This window comes from Microcaecilia unicolor, chromosome 3 (genome assembly GCF_901765095.1).
Source record: "Microcaecilia unicolor chromosome 3, aMicUni1.1, whole genome shotgun sequence".
NCBI lineage: Eukaryota > Metazoa > Chordata > Amphibia > Gymnophiona > Siphonopidae > Microcaecilia > Microcaecilia unicolor.
Window position 1 is genome coordinate 139876391 of NC_044033.1, and position 17926 is coordinate 139894316.

The 17926-nt window shown below is 41.3% G+C and overlaps 1 protein-coding gene across 2 annotated transcripts in view; it reads right to left on the reverse strand.

Moving 5' to 3' along the window:
• The window catches only part of ERMARD (ER membrane associated RNA degradation), a 98599-nt gene that overhangs the window by 14957 nt on the left and 65716 nt on the right, over positions 1-17926 (reverse strand). For both annotated transcript variants that reach the window (XM_030196397.1, XM_030196396.1), the window contains 2 exons: positions 13515-13643; positions 929-1147 (listed from right to left, as the gene is read on the reverse strand). In XM_030196397.1, coding sequence (XP_030052257.1) covers positions 929-1147; positions 13515-13643 — 348 coding nt within the window. The remainder of the gene's footprint in view (positions 1-928; positions 1148-13514; positions 13644-17926) is intronic.

Sequence of the window (17926 nt, forward strand, 5' to 3'; positions counted from 1 at the left end):
CACTATATCTTTTTTGAGATGCAGCAACCAGAACTGAACACAATATTAGAGGTGCGGTCGCACCATGGACCAATACAAAGGCATTATAACGTCCTCATTTTTGTTTTCCATTCGTTTCCTAATAATACCTAACATTCTATTTGCTTTCTTAGCCACCGCAGCACAATGAGCAGAGGGTTTCAACGTATCTTCAATGACGACACCTAGATCCCTTTCTTGGTCGGTGACTCGTAATGTGGAACCTTGCATTACATAGCTATAATTTGGGTTCCTCTTTCTCACATGCATCACTTTGCACTTGCTCACATTAAATGTCATCTGCCATTTAGACGCCCAGTCTTCCAGTCTGATAAGGTCCTCTTGCAATTTTTCACAATCCTCTTGCGATTTAACTACTTTGAATAACTTTATGTCGTCAGCAAATTTAATTACCTCACTAGATCCTCCCATCTCTAGATCATTTATAAATATGCTAAAAAGCGGACCCAGCACAGATCCCTGGGGAACCCCACTATCTACCCTTCTCCATTGAGAATACTGACCATTTAACCCTACTCTCTGTATTCTATCTTTTAACCTGTTTTTAACCCACAAAAGGACACTACCTCCTATCCCATGACTTTCTAATTTCCTCTGGAGTCTTGCATGAGGCACGTTGTCAAATGCCTTTTGAAAATCCAGATACACAATATCAACCGGCTCACCTTTATCTACATGCTTGTACACCCCTTCAAAGAAATGTAATAGATTGGCAAGGCAAGATTTCCTTTCACTAAATCCATGTTTGCTTTGTCTCAGTCAGTCAGTTATTCTCCTTTCATGCTCAATCATTTTACCACACTCCCATTTCTCCCTCTTAAACTAGCCTTTGTTGTACGGGAATGCTCCCTCCCACCATCCATAAAATGTGATGCTCTACTGTACAAACCTCTTCAGCATTCGTATGTAGTTATGCCTCTGGCGGGAGCGCAGTGCTTTGTCCACCCACTGTAGATATCGAAGCTCTGCACTTGCAATGATTTGCTCAGACACTAGGTGGCACTGTACTGTTATCTTCCGGAGCACTGTCACAGCTTCGAGGATAGGTCGCGGACAATATAGCGTGTCCATGGGTGTGGTGCACAAGTAGGTCTGTAGCGATAACCACCTGTAAAAATCAGGTAGGCCCACAATATAATTAAAAATTTAAAATAACTGGACAAAAAGTTGAAATTATGAGTAGTAGCGCAAATTGTAAAGGCTTCAACCACAGGTGCTGTCCATTTGTTTATCTTTCATATATATTCAGAATTAAATTCTCTTAAGTGATATAAAAAAAATGTTTCTAAAGTGAGAGGGTACATTCATGCATCTCACTCTTGGATCAAAAAGGGCTGTGCATTCTGGTTTAAATACAAATTAGCCAACAGGTTAGTAGAGGGATGTTGATGACTAGAAAGGGCGGGAAGGTGGCAGCTAGAAAGAAGTTAATTTGTAAAAGCAGCTGGGATGCTGACTTGCAGATTGAGGCTAAAAATCATAAAAAAATACAACTAAAGGTATACATTGTCATTAATCCTGACGTGATCCCCATTCACTTCCTAAACAAACTTCAAACCTTGTTTAATTCTTTTTAGGATGATCATATATTTATTTTTTTTTATTTAACCAGAAGTCTTTATTGAACTTTGCAAATGTTGCATAAAACAGATAGCACAATGATTCTTCTCAAAACATTGAGGGCCCTGTTTACTAAGCTGCATTGTAGGCGCGCTAGCATTTTTAGCGCACACTAATGCTAGAGACACCCATATATTCCTACGGGTGTCTCTAGTGTTAGTGCATGCTAATTTTTAGCTCACGCTATAAATACTAGCGCATCTTTGTAAATATGGCCCTAAAAATGCAAAATAAGGAAAAACATATCAACCCAATCAAACCTTTTCTATTTTTATTCACAAACATATTTTCAAATAAGCAAAATAACAAAAAGAAAAGAGAAAAGGAAACAAAAAAGGGAGGGTGACCACTATGCAAATACCTCAAAGGTAATTTAGGAGGACCTAGCAAGCAAATGGCTAGAGCGATCCCGAATTTTCCCAATCACCCTCTCAGCTCAAGCTTTACGCAGTTTACAGGCCTTATGGTGAAACATGAATTCATGTTCATGTCAGTGTGATGTGTCTCCTGCCTGAACCTTTCATATTAAAAGAAAGAAAAAGAGAAAAGAAGAGTTCCAAATAAAGCTAAATGACTTGATAGCTTAATACAAGCTTGGACATTTATACAACTGGATCAATGATGATTACATATTTTCCCTATTGCTAATGGCTAAGTTACTGCCGGAGGGTTGAATTATGCGATTCTGACGGATCCAATAATATTATAATAAGGGATAAGGGAATTACTTAAGGTGGGAATGATAAAACAGACATGGGTACTGAACAAGTGAATATGAGCTAGGAGTTAAAAGCAGCCTCAAAAAGGTTGGCTTTTAGCCTATATTTGAAGACGGCCAGAGGTATAGCTTGACGTACTGACTCAGGAAGTCTATTCCAGGCCACCTTTTTGATGCTGCTTTTAACTCCTAACCCTTACTCACTTGTTCAGTACCAATGTTTTCTCATTCCCACCTTAGTAATTTCCTTATCCCTTTTTTGTCCTGTTTGTCTGTCCTAATTAGATTGTAAGCTCTGTCAAACAGGGACTGTTTCTTCATGTTCAAGTGTATAGCGCTGCGTACGTCTAGAAGCGCTATAGAAATGATAAGTAGTAGTAGTATGGTGCAGTAAGATAAAAGGAACGGAGTCTGGAGTTGGCATTGGAGAAGGGTACAGATAAGAGAGATTTACCCAATGAACAGAGTTCCCAGGGAGGAGTGTAGTGAGAGATAAGTGGAGAGGTACTGAGGAGCTTCAGAGTGAAGGCACTTGTAAGTCAATAAGAGAAGTTTGAACTGTATGTGGAAATGGATAGGGAGCCAAAGAAGTAACTTGAAGAGAGGGCTAATATGAGTGTAGCGACTTGTGCACTACCAGGACTAGGAGCCCTTTAAGGAATTCCATTTCTGAGCTTCATAAAAAGTAGGACTACATTTCCATGCATGCAGTGGGGTGAAACTAACGCGGATCAACCCCAGCTGGGCTGACCTAGATGAGGAGACAACCCCAGGATGGGATCAGCCTGCTTTGGTTGACCAGGTTGTGGTGGCAACCCTATGGTGCCTACTCACCGAGTTTCAGCCTATTATACAAATTGTATATACATTTGGGCTCATTTTTAAAAGAGAAGGACGCCGATCTTTCAACATAAATCGGAAGATAAACAATCCTTCTCCCAGGGTTGTCCAAATCGGTATAATCGAAAGCCGATTTTGGACGTTCCCAACTGCCTTCCATCGCAGGGACGGCCAAAGTTCAAGGGGGCGTGTCAGAAGTGTAACGAAGGCGAGTCTTGGGCGTGCTTAATACTTCGACGTCCTTGACCCATAATCGAAAAAAACAAGGACGTTCCTGACGAACACTTGGACGTTTTCACCAGATCATATTTTTCTTACGACCAAGGCACAAAAAGGTGCCCAAAATGACCAGATGATCACCGGAGGGAATCGGGGATGACCTCCCCTTACTCCCCCAGTGGTCACTAACCCACTCCCACCCTCAAAAAACATCTTGAAAAATACTGATTGCCAGCTTCTATGCCAGTCTCGGATGTCATACTTGGGTCCATCACAGCAGTATGCAGGTCCCTGGAGCAGTTTTAGTGGGTGCAGTGCACTTCAGGCAGGCGGACCCAGGCCCATACCCCCCTAGCTGTTACATTTGTGGAGGAAACAGCAAGCCTTCCAAAACCCACCAGAAACCCACTTTACCCACATCTAGGTGCCCCCCCTTCAACTGTATGGACTATTGTAGTGGTGTACAGTTGGGGGTAGTGGGTTTTGGTGGGGGGGTTGTGGGGGCTCAGCACACAAGGTATGGGAGCTATGTTCCAAGGAGCAATTTATGAAGTCCTGCCCGCTTGGTGTCCCTGCATGTCAGGGGGATCAGTGCACTACAAATGCTGGCTCCTCCCATGACCAAATGGCTCGCATTTGGTCGTTTCTGAGATGGACATCCTTGGTTTCGAAAATCTCCGAAAATCAGAAACGTCCATGTCTAGGGACGACCATCTCAAAGGACGACCAAATTTCAGGATTTGGAGGTCCCTGACCGTATTATCGAAACGAAAGATGGACATCCACCTTGTTTCGAAAATACAGGTTTCCCCGCCCATGGATCAGGACGTTTTGCGAGGATGTCCCTTTTGAAAATGCCCCTCATTGTCTCCCTTCCCCTGGAACAACTGCTGTGTCTATGAATAAATAAACAAACTTTTTTCTATAGCTTTGGAAGTGGCCATGCAGGAAGAACTTTACAACACCATGCATATCTACCAAAGTTTCATTAGATATACTATTTATTTTATGGGGTTATATATCTTCAGGCAATCAAACTTTACAAGGGTAATTTTATAAAAGGCACCAATGTATGAAGGCAAAAAAAAGTGCCTATTTTAAAAAGACACATAGGAGTAATTTTACTAAGGTGAGCTAACAGATTTAGCTCATACTAAATGGTAAGACGCCCACAGGGGTCCTTTTAAAAAGGCGCGAAAGCATTTTTAGAATGGGCTACATACTAGAGATACCCATATAGTCCTAATCATTAGCGTGCCTTTGTAAAAGACCCCCAAAGGAATATAATGGGCACCTTATCAGTTAGCACACGCTAATCATTAGCACACCTTAGTAAAAGGATCCCATAGGTTGTTTTATGTCTTTATAAAATACTAGAACCAAATCCTATAGAAATAGTGTCTACATTGAAGCCATAGACATTATCCTCTTCATTTTATAAACTTGTGCCCCAACTTGACGCTTAGGACTAGATTCTATATATCATGCCTGAAAAATTGGTACCGAAAATTATTCTGTAAACTTCAACTACACTTAAGCGCTGTTTATAGAATACACCTAGCAGCCATGTCTGCACCTAACTCTAGGCATGGCCATTTACGTCAAGTAAAACTTGGTGCAAATATCGGTGCCTAAGTTAACCCTGCGTGTAGATTTTAGGAATGCCCACGGCCCGCCCATTCCATGCCCCCTTTCTGGCAGTACACAACACATTAGAATTTACATACACCACTTTCCAGAATACGCTTAGCAAGTTGTGCATGTAAATTCTAATTAATGGCAATTAGAGTCAATAATTACTTAAGTGGCAATTATCAACGCTGATTGGCATAAGAAATTGCGTGTGCAAATCTGGAGTACGACTGGATTTGCAGACGCAACTTTGGTCGCGCTATATAGAATCCAGATGTTAGTGCACAAAGTTCAATATGAAAGTTACAGAATAAGGTCAGTTGCATGCTTAATTGTTTAATTAGATGCTAATTGACTTTAATAACCAATTGTCTAATTGACTCTAATTTGCAGCTAGGTGCTTAACTTAGTTGTTATTCTATAAACTGGGCAAGGAAAATCCATAGTGCGCAACTGCAAGGGAGAGTGCTCAGGACTTGTGTGCACAGGTTATAGAATATTAGCAGTTACTCAACAAAATGCCAGCAGTTAGGCATATGCATTTTGCATAAGTGCTTGCGCCTAAAATTAGGCATGCAACTACAGACTTTGGCTAGTACTCTATAACGACAATTTTAGGCAGTGCATGCTGACCCATAACCATGGTACAATATTTGTACAGTGGTTACAGTTCAGTACACATTGCCTAAGATTTTGACTCCTGATGAAGGAATAGGCCGAAACACGGACCGTGCTGAGTTCATGCTCCAGTGGAGCCTGTTCTTTTCCATCTGATGTGCTGTCTTCAAGCAAATATTGCTGTGTTACACAATAAAGACTTGTTTTATTTCACCTGGCTCATCGCTGTGGTCATTCCCACTTTTGTGTTTTGCGTGTACCACTTTTTGTGGGTTTGAATGGCTTCCTCTTTTCATTGATTTTATAATATATGCTCATAAATCATAAATCATAAAGGAACGGGAGTACATATATATGCATAAATCATAAATCCTATGCCTACTTAAGGTATAGGAGCACACAGGTATTTTATGCGCATAAACCATAAATCCTTGTATAAATCATAAATCTACCCACAATCTGCCCAAACACCTCTTCTGAACACACCTACTATAGAGTCATTTACAAATAAGCATCTAATTGTACTGTATAGTGAGGTAATTTTATAATAGTCCTTTATTCTGGTGGCTTGATAACTATGTGTCAAGCAAGGTGGGGTAGTGGGGGAGGGGGCAAGATGAATGGATCATTTAAATGCAAAAGGGATGGTTCCTTGCACCGGGTACAGTTCTATTTCTCAGTTGTTGGATGTGGAGTTTAAAGACATTATATATTGTCCAAGCTAATCGTCAACAGGAAGGGGCAGGAGTGCTCGGAGGTGGGACTGGGCGCCTCAGGGCTCTCTGCCTGTACATTGGATCATGCAGCCTTTCAACAAACAAATAGAGATCTGAGCTGGTTTCCTGTAGGCTACTCACCTGGAAAGTTGAAAGTATTTCCTCCTCTATAAAGCCCACTAAAATATTGCAAATGTTGAAGCATCATAAGACATATAGTGTGTCTGCACGAAACCGGATTAACGGAAGGAGAACACCAAAAACTCCAACAGAAATGGGTGGGGGATGTATTCTATGAATCTTCTGGGGGGGAGGAGAGGAAGGGTGGCAGTGTTATTACACAAAAATCTTAGTTATCAAGCAAAACTATTCTTTAAGAATGAAGGGGGAAGGCATTTGCTTCTTAAGCTTTGAATTCAGGGCCTTTGGCACTACTTGTTAGTAATGTATGGGCCCACCCCCTTTGAATAGCCCTTTTATTACAAATTATTAAGTCGATTGCATCCTAATAGCCAGCAAAATAGGTGATGCCAACCTGGTCCTGAATACCTCCTTAGATTGCTCTGGTATCTCAGGAAGGCATAGGGTTCTGGGTCCAGGAGATGGTTTTTACAACAGTTTGTTCTGATCTGGATTAATAGACTCATGGCGCCTTCTTCACCCTTGAGAACGTAATGTCTCCCAGGCTCATGGTTTACTGTTCAGATTGGATTACATACTCACACAATAAAAAGTGTTCCGAAGGGTGATGAAGTAGTGGTGGGCCCTGGGGTGTCTCAGACCACTGCATGGTGTGGGTGACCTGGACCCTCCGGGGTTCTCTAGTCCGCGGGGCCCTGGCATATCTATCAACAGCAGCACGCCAAACCACCACCATAGTACTGGTGCATCAGTTCTACATTTTAAAATTATACTGTCTTTGATGGGTTTTTTTCAAACTAGATACGTCATACTGAGTGCTACTCATTATACTTTGAGCCTGCACAGCTGATTGCTCCTTTTGGCGGGCTTTTTCTTTTATAAAACGGACTTACTGTGAACACGCCCCTTTTGACTTCACAGAAGTGCAATTGAATACGCTGAGCTTTTTTCCTGCATCGGCAGTGGTAAGTCCTTCATTACAGTTTACTTATTCTGCGACTATACATCTAAAGAGTGGATTCTTTGTCTTTGTATTTCTATTTTTTAATATCAGGTGCTGCATCTATTATGATGTTTAGTTTTAAACAGCACAGGATAAAATCTGCACCATCTATTTTGGGTATTCGCATCACAGACTCTTTTATTTAATTATTTTTATCATATTTATATCCTTTCTGAGCACAGAATAACGGAGGTCCTGTGTGCTCACTAAATTATTTTTATAAATTAGTGTTTTTCAACATTTGTACCATATTATATAAAAAAATGTTCTCGAGACTTTTTTGAAATATTGGTGTATTTGTGGATAGGATGTGTGCAGGTATTGTTTGATACTAAACTTTATGCATTGATTTTCTGATATATGCATATACACCCTTTTTATATATATATGTTCAAAACATATTCTTTAAGCCTGCCATGTTGCCATAAATAACTGAGCGTTTTCTGCTTTATCTATAGGATTACAATTGTAGCAGAAGCCTTGCTTTCATTCTCTTTGAGCTTAATATTCGTATATCTATATATCACAAGGTCAGTTTATCTATGATACTTAACTTATATGGTTACATCATAAATATCATATATTATTTATAATTGGTTGTAAGTGTGTTTTATTTATTTATTTATTTCACTGTATTTTGAGTTTTTTCGTTATACTTCATTTTGATGTTTTTTCTGCTAATTTTTAGATGTCATCCTTGTTTGATTGGTAATATACAACACCTTTATCGTATGTTATATATAATCTAATATTTTTAATAATTTAATAATTTAAGTATTTATTATACATTTGAAAACTATATATGCATGTATGTTTGAGTATATGTATTTTTACATGTATGGATTTTATATGTATGTGTATGTATATGTATATGTGTATATATATATATGTATGTATATATGTATGTATATTTGTATATATATTATAGCATTTCTGCAATACTAATAATTTTTTTTATAAAAAATGTTTATATTAATTTTTTAATTCTACATGGAATTTATGTTTATCACACATTTAACGTTCTACATTTATTTTACTTTTTGTTCTGCATGTTTGTTATATTACCATTGTTTGGTTTTTATTTCATAGACTCCTGAAGAAGGCGTCTGTAGCGCCGAAACACGGCTGTGTTGAGTCGAGTGTATATTTAAATAAAGAGATTGTTCCTATCTACGTCGCCTACTGGTGTTGCTCAAGAGCCTACTCCTCCTACTCCCCCCCCTTTCCTCATATCTATCAACAGACCAGGACTTTCTCAAATTTCTGAGAGAAAAGTGGGATCTCTTTTTCTCATGAACGGACACCATAGAGATTGTCCTGTCCTGTTTTGGCAAACAGCGAAGGAATTAACGAGGGGGGAAATAATAGCATACTGAAGTACTAGGAATGCCCACATCTCTGCTAGCATAGTATACTTGGAGGGACAGGTACGCAGACTAAAGCGAGACTATGCACATGCCCCCACAATGGCCAACAAAGTGGCTTATCACTCGGCCCAAATGGCCCTCAATACTCTCATCTACGAACATACTACTGGCTCCCTCCTTTATCGCAAATTTCAATTTTACAAATATGGAAAGAAATCTGAAAAAAAGTGATGGCACGGCTTGTTAAGGGGGGGGGGGGAAATCGCAAATGGCTCCATCTTTGAGGGACGGTGCGGGGGACATAGTACGGGATCAGGAATCTCTCTCCCAGATTTTCTTAGATTATTTTTCTTCGCTTTATGGAGCGGATGAAGGGGAGGACCATGCAAAGTCCATTCAACAGTTTTTGGAAGCTGCTTTGCTCTCATTGACTGAAGAAGCCCTAACTACTCTTAATAGGCCTATACAAGCAAAAGAGATTCAGCACATGATGCAATCTCTAAATAATTACTCAGCACCAGGGTCAGATGGGTTCTCAGGAGGGTATTATAAAGGCCTCCAAACTCAGCTGTTGGGTCTGCTCCAATCTCACCCTACAGAGGTAGTGGAATCAGGAGAATTTGCCTTGCATGCAAATACAGCACTTATTACACTTATCTCCAAACCTCAAAAGTCCAAGGACAGGGTGGACTCCTATAGGCCCATCTCCCTTCATAATGTGGACCTCAAGCTTTTGTCAAAAATTCTGCTGACTAGACTGGAACACAAATTGTCTGAGGTGGTGGGAGAGGCACAGGTGGGGTTTGTCCGAAGGAGATAATCATCAGTCCTTAATGTTCGGAAGATTATTTTGGCAATGTGTCACTGCCAGGCAAATAAGATTCCAACCCTGGTGACCAGTTTAGACGCTGAAAAGGCCTTTGATAATGTCTATTGGACATATCTTTTTGCGGTGCTTGCCCATTATGGGTTACACGGCTGGTTTCTCCAGGCTGTTAGGGCACTCTACCACGGGCTATAAGCACAATTATTGGTGAATGGGATGCAGTCCTCGGCCTTCCCTATATCCTGGGGGATGAGACAGGGCTGTCCATTGTCGCTGCTCCTTTTTATCTTATCTTTGCGTCCCCTGCTCCATATCTTAAACGACGATGTGTGCATAGCTGGGGTTCACATACAGAATATCCAAATCAAGTGTTTAGCTTTTGCAGATGACTTTTTAGTTGTGCTGATGGACCCCCAACATTCTTTGACAGCGCTTTTGGACCTGCAGGGCCGATATGGTCAGCGTTCAGGATTTGCACTAAATCTACACAAGTCTAAGGCCCTACTAGAGAAGTACAAGATTCCAGGATCAAGTCCTTTCCACTTCTATGGGAGGAGATGCATTTGAAGGGAAATCTTGCCTCACCAATCTACTGCACTTTTTTGAGAGGGTGAACAAACATGTGGACAAAGGGGAGCCAGTTGATATTGTTTATCTGGATTTTCAGAAGGCGTTTGACAGAGTGCCTCATGAAAGACTCCAGAGGAAACTGGAGGGTCATGGGATCGGAGGTAGTGTATTATTATGGATTAAGAGCTGGTTGAAAGATAGGAAGCAGAGAGTAGGGTTGAACGGTCAGTATTCTCAATGGAGAAGGGTAGTTAGTGGGGTCCCTCAGGGGTCTGTGCTGGGACCGCTGCTGTTTAACATATTTATAAATGACCTAGAGATGGGAGTAACTAGTGAGGTAATTAAATTCGCAGATGACACCAAGTTATTCAGTGTTGTCACGTTGCAGGAGGAGTGTGAAAGATTACAACAGGACCTCACGAGACTGGGAGATTGTGTGTCCAAATGGCAGATGAAATTCAATGTTGACAAATGCAAAGTGATGCATGTGGGAAAGAGGAACCCGAATTACAGCTATGTCATGCAGGTTCCGCATTAGGAGTCACGGTCCTAGAAAGGGATCTGGGAGTTGATAAGACATTGAAATCTTCTGCTCAGTGTGCTGCGGCGGCTAAGAAAGCGCACAGAATGTTGAGTATTATTAGGAAAGGGATGGAAAACAAACATGAAGATGTCAATAATGCCATTGTATTGCTCCATGGTGTGACCGCACCTCAAATATTGTGTTCAGTTCTGGTTGCTGCACCTCAAAAAAGATATAAAGGAATTGGAAAAGGTGCAGAGAAGGGCGACAAAAATGATAAAAGGGATGGGACGACTTCCCTATGAGGAAAGGCTTAGACGGCTAGGGCTCTTCAGCTTGGAGAAAAGGCGGCTGAGGGGTGATATGATAGAAGTCTACAAAATAATGAATGGAATGGAGCAGACAGATATGAAGCGTTTGTTTACACTTTCTAACAATAATAGAACCAGGGGACACAAGATGAAGCTGGAATGTGGTAGATTTAAAACAAATCAGAGAAAGTTTTTCTTTACTCAGTGCATAGTTGGACTCTGGAACTCGTTGCCGGAGAATGTAGTGACAGCAGTTGGCCTTGCCAAGTTTAAAGGGGGGTTGGAAAGATTCCTGAAGGAAAAGTCCATTGAACATTATTAAAGGTTTTTTTTTTTTTTTTTTTTGGGGGGGGGGGGTTCTGCCGGGTTCTTGGGGCCTGGATTGGCCACTGTCGGAGACAGGATGCTGGGCTTGATGGACCCTTGGTCTTTTCGCAGTATGGCGGTGCTTATGAGTGCTTATCTGACCGCACTATATGACAAAAATATAACCCTAATTATGGAAAATACCCGTATCAAACTTAGCATATGGAAAGCTTATCCGTCATCGTTGTGAGGACGTATATGACTTTTCAACATGATTTTAGTGCCAATATGGCTATATTTGTTTCAGTTTGTACCCCTGTTTCTGAAGGGCTGCAATGAACAAAGGTTGGGTAGGATTCTGCTATGGCAGGGTAAGAAACCTTGATTGCTCTTAGGGTGCTGCAGACTCCTCTTATGCATGGCGGGATGGGCCTCATTAACTCAGTGGCCAGTCAAATGCAGCACATCAATGATTGATACTGGAATAATAAACACTTTCTCGTTCACTAACCTGGAGACCCAGATGATCCCTGAAATACATGTCAGTAGTATACTCCATGGCCTGAACTCATTACCAAAAGGCATTTATAAACACTATCCAATATATAAAGCAGCAAGAGAGGCCTGGAAGTGAGTCTGCCGCAGATTTACATTCTTGTCTACTGTTACCCCATTTTTGACATTCATTGGGAACCCAGACTTTCCCCCTGGTATGGGGGGTGGCCCATTTCTTCACTGGCAATGCCTTGGAATTCTGTATTTGTTACAATTCATTGATTAGGAAGAGAAACCTAAGTCCTTTGCCTCGCTACAAGAGTTCAAGCTGACCTCCTCAGACCTTTTTCCATATTGACATGCTCGCCACTACGCATACTCACTGGAATGGACAGCCATAACTGAGGACGTACAGGAAGTGCTATCTGAATTTTCACTATGGGCTCGCAATTAATGGTACCTCTTCATTTCCACCACAGAGCATTGTTGGACAGAACTCCAGACATTGACTATGTGGCCCTTGCCCACAAATGGACTGCAGATATGGGGCAACAACTTACAGAGGCCCAACTTCAAGATTTTATTCTCAACAGCAAAGCCTATACAGACTGTGTGTTATATAGAAAAACTCTATATAAATTTGCATTACATCTACATATTTCACCACACAGAACCCACAGGATTGGCTTTGACACTACAGGACATTGCCTCAAGTGTGGAGCCCCCGGTGCACACCTTGGACATATGCTTTGGTGCTGCCCGAGGTTCAAGCTGTTTGGATTGCCATCTAAAATACTTTGCTAAGCTGTGGTCTCTTTCGACGGCATGCACTCCACTAATACGTTTTGGGGCCTACTCATTGGGAGCTCCAACACGACAAGGGAGCAATAGATTTCTATGCCCTTTGGTGGTGTTCGGTCTTAAATCAATACTTAAGTTTTGGCAAACACGGGATTGCCAACCTTTCAATACTGGTGAATTTTAATGCTTCAAGATATGCGGATGGAACGGCTGTGAAAAAAAGACATTTCTCGAGGCCCAGGGTTACGATTTCTGGCAACCTGGTCTCTTTTCTGGGACACTTTATCTCCATGAGCAAGGAGTCGTTTACTGAATATATAATAAACCTGAAAGTTTTGGCATATATTTAGTATCTGGTGCAAGGGGGGGCCCTAAGGGTTGGTTTTGGGAAGGAATGGGAGGGTAGGGTAAAGTTTATATTAGCAACAGGGGTGCTTACCAAGCTCTATAAAACAACAATTTGGAAGGAAATGTATTTGAATCTCTTTGGTTGCAAAATGAGCAATTTATTCTGTTTAATGTTCTATAAAAAGGATTTAAACATAAAATCCCTTTATGGCACAAAATAGTTTTCAGCACAAAAATAGTTTTTAAATTATTTACTATGGGGCTCATTTTCAAAGCACTTAGAAAGCTTCACAGTAACCTATGGAACATTGTAAGTCTTTGAAATTATGCTTCCATATGTTCTAGTATAGACCACTAGATACAATATTAATTAATTTCATTTATAGTATCTATTTTTACTATATCAGCATCAAATACATACATATCTGTTAGAAGACTATGTCCCATATCCTCTAGAAAGCAGTAATCTGGAGGCATACGGTGCTTTAATAGAGAAAGGACCTCCAAAGCCTCAGGGATGCTAGAACTGGATGCTACAGCTCCTGTTGACCTTTAATAAAGAAATTAAATCATTTTATTATTTTCAGCCTTTGGAAAAGGAGGAGAATGCAGATTTTATCGGGGGGGGGGGGGGGTCTCTGTAAGAGCAGGATAAATCAGTCACATAATTGGGTGATGTCATCTGATGGCACCAGCATGGAACAGCTCTCTCATAAATTAGAAAGATCCAGAAATCTTTCTGAGCACAAGATTTCCTGCACAGCTACCCCTGCATGCTACTCCTCAATATGATATCCTATATAATAATTCTCACCTCCAACGTTCTGAGGCTGCCTGGAACAGTGGAAAAGGAAAATGGAGTAGATAAAAGTGATGTCATTCCTGAAGTGCCACTGATTGGCTGCTATGACATGCTGCAGGACGTTCAATAGACAGGAGTGGAAGTGAACAAAGCAAGTCTATGGTAAGCAAGGAAGCCCATTGGTTAATCTCTGATTCCACTCCCCAAAGCAGCCGTCATTCCATACACTAAAAAAAAAAAAAGGAAACCTAGGAGCTGCTTCTCATTGCCGTTTTTACAGCTGTTTCCACTGGACAAAAGGCGGGGGGGGGGGGGGGAGACACACAGACCCTGCAACTGGGAGGGGGGAGCCTGCAACTGGGAAAAAGGGAGGGGGAGGGGAGCCCCACAACTGGGAAAAAAGGAGGAAGGGATGGAGGGGGGGACCCTGCAACTGGGAAAAAGGGAGGATGGGAGGAGGGGAACCCTGCAACTGGGAGGGAGGGAGGAAGGGAGGGAGGGAGGAGGGGACACCCCTGCAAATGGGAGACATACCGGGGGGGGGGGGGGAACAACCCTGGAACTGGGAGAGAGGGGGGACCCTGGCACATACTCTCATTCTCACACACACACTCGCACCCAGTCTCACTCTCTCTCCGTCACACACACACACACTTGCACATTCACACTCACTCAAACATACACACTCCAAGGAAAACCTTGCTAGCGCCCGTTTCCTTTAAAACGGAAACGGGCCTTTTTTACTAGTAAAGGTATAAGACCCCAATTTCTGTATATCTGATTGATCTTACTCCTACAGAAAATCTGTTACAGATGAGAAAATTTGCTTTCTTCATTGGTGTGCAGAATAAATCAACTACATGTTGGAAAACCAAGCCCAAAGTTATCTGATGAGAAAATACAGCCAATAGTAAGTGACCCAGTTTTTAATTATGATAGGGAGTATTGCTGCCTTTTTCATGGACATAATTAAGCCTCAACGGACAACCCACAAAAGATAGAGTCTGGTCAGAGGAGCTGGATCAGGAAACATATACAGTACATCTTTCAAACCTGCCTGCCCAAAAATACTGTCTACCCTTGATGAAGCATCCAAGTTATAAGGGACAAGGAAATTAGGGGCTGAAGACCAAGTAGCTGGTTGGTATATGTCCTCTATCAGTGAAATACGCAAATCAGCAACTATTGTTTCTTTCACATACATTGGGTGAGCATACAATGTGAGTCCATTTGGACAGGGAAATAACTCATGAAGTTGAAATGACACTCGCCATGTGCTCAGATTTAGAAAAAGAGAGTAATAAATATGAAATATAAATACAAATCCATATATTTGACTAGGCAGCTCCTGACATGCTCATGCTTAGCAAAAGAAATATAGCTAGAAATCAAACTGAATTTGCATAAATTTAATAGCATATTAACAAAAGTCAGAGAAAACAGATCACATCAATGGTTCTTTCAGCAAAAGACCTTCTAAGCTTGTTCAGGTCATGGGAGGTAGGAGCTGTGTTGAAGTTTGATGAGTTTCTGTACTTTGCGAAAAGGTCTCTTGCAGTCTACTATATGGTGGAATTTGTACCCACCATTAATTTATTTTCCTGAGTCCTACCAAATTAGACCAAATGAGAGGGTTTAGATCACTCTGCCAGTGGATGAAGACAGACATAAAGCACCAAGAAACTCTTCACCTATAATAGTGGCATCTGAGAGGTCCCTATACACAATTCTTCAACAGCAACAACTCCGGAAACCTACAGTTCTTGGGTAACAATGCCCCTCAACACCAGGAACCTCAGAAAACAAAGAAGCAGTCCAATAAATATCCAATCAGAATACTGTGGTCATACCTCCCATACCCCAGTTGACAGAGAGGATGTGTAGCTAAAACAGTTGCTCCTCTCCTTAGCCTTCTGACATGCTGACTTCCACCAATTCCTGCTCATGTTCAATAGAGCTTCTGAAAATCTCTTTTTTCCCTTTAGCAGAAGACACTAATCAGAGTTGTCACTAGCTGGGCAGAGACTCTGATCTCATCTGGTAGAACTCCAAGAAAGGAAATTAACATTGAGTAAACATGTCTTCTTCTTGTACATCCCTACCACACAAATCCAGATGAGTGGAATGTAGTCCTAAAGAACAGGCCAGAAGGCTAACACAGTTCTGACAACCCCAGTGCTAAAAGATGCCTCTTTTCTTGGCTGCACATCTAGCCTGCAATGCTTAGCAAATAAGTGAGATTGCTACCTGACAGATGTCTACTGACAAAAATCACTTAACAATGTTTAGGAAGCTGCCTGGGCCCTACTGCATTTCAATGTCTTCTAGTCTCTTCTCAGTCTCTGAGAATTTAGCGGCTCCTTCATGAGAAAATGTACATAATAATGGGATTGTTCCTTGCATTGAATAATCAATACATTTAACAACCTGCTATATGTCTTGCAGAGTAGTTTGTTTTTCTTGAGATTCTGTTCCTTCTATAACATTTTCAATCACCATCTGGACTGGTTTAGGGACTGGAGCTCTTCTCAAGCTCCCATCCTCAACAAGTGCACCAGATTGCTCACCCGTTACTGAAATAGTTGAAGAAGGAGCAATGTTATTACCTTGTGTGGGATAAGATTCCTCTGCTACTGCAATGCTACTTGGTTGTAGGAGAGGAATCTGATCCAAAGAAAACAAGGATGCAGCAGTTGGTGAAGAATTACTCAGGTGACTAGTATCCATAGCTGGCAATGCCATTCTCACATGAAGGTCCATAGGACCCTTTCACCATGGCAGTAGATGTTGTTAATCCAGCCAAATTTGTATTCTTCCTCTTTTCCCTCCATTATTGATAATATTCCCCTGCTCCTCTGGGCATCAAAAGGGGCTCATGCTCGCAGACCAGGTTCCATGGCAGGGGCTCACTGAAGTAAGACGCCAAGCCCTAATGATGTCACAGTAGCTGCTGCAGATACAACTTAATCCTGACACAGTCAGGTAAATCCAACATTCCGCAGCAGGGGCTTGCTGAAGCAAGGCGCCAGGCCACAATGATATCACAGTAGCTGCCCGCAGCTACATCTGAATCCTGACAGAGTCAGCGTGATGGGAAATCCCAACTCTTTTGGTAACTTTTGGGTCAGAAAAAAAATAAAATGATAATATTAAAAACGTACTTTGAATATAAAAAGAGAAACTTTCTGTGGACAGGTTTTGCAGATTTTGCCAGATGTTAAAAGGGTGACTCAAATGTAGGAAACAATTTTTAGCTCAGGTGCTCAAGGTGGTGGCCTCCTTGGGGGCGAGTTTTTTTCTTTGCTTTCCCTCCAGGATAAGCAATATTTTTTTTTGACCATCTACATCTGGAGAACATGAGAAGATAGACCAGATTAAAGAGTAATGGTTTAGACAGGGCAATAGAAAATGGAACATTTTATTCCATGGTTTTTCATTAGAAAATTATTTTGTTCATAGTATCTCTAGACCTCTTTCCTAGATGTGGCCTTAGGAATGATTTTCTTATGAATATTATTTGCTGATAATATTGTTCCAATGATTCCTTTCCTCATTTATATAAATACTTTGTATGTATGTTCAAAAAATCTTTAAATAAAAAAAATTAAGTGTCCCCTAGTCTTTGTACTTTGTTGAAAGAGTAAAAACTCCTTCACTGCTGTCCTTCCTACCACCAAGATAGTGGTCTTAAGCAGGTGGGCATCTTCAGAAGTCTGTCTTACTCCTTTTGCAGCAGAAGGTATAACTTGGACATTGTCCTCACTATACTAAAGTTTGCATCTGGCATATCCCACTCTGCTGACACTATTTTCTGAATATTTAAAGAAAAAGGAAATGGCTTTGACTGTTTCTTGATGTCTGCAAAATGGGGTCAGATTTGGCTGCCTCCTGAGACACTTCCGCCTCTAGAACCAGCCAGCGGACAATCTGAGAAATAAGGGGTCCCAGCTCTTCCTTCCAAAACAGCCGCAACATGGAGGCCTCTTCCTCACATTGAACAAGCTCCCCTTCTTCCAGCTCTCTAATGTCCT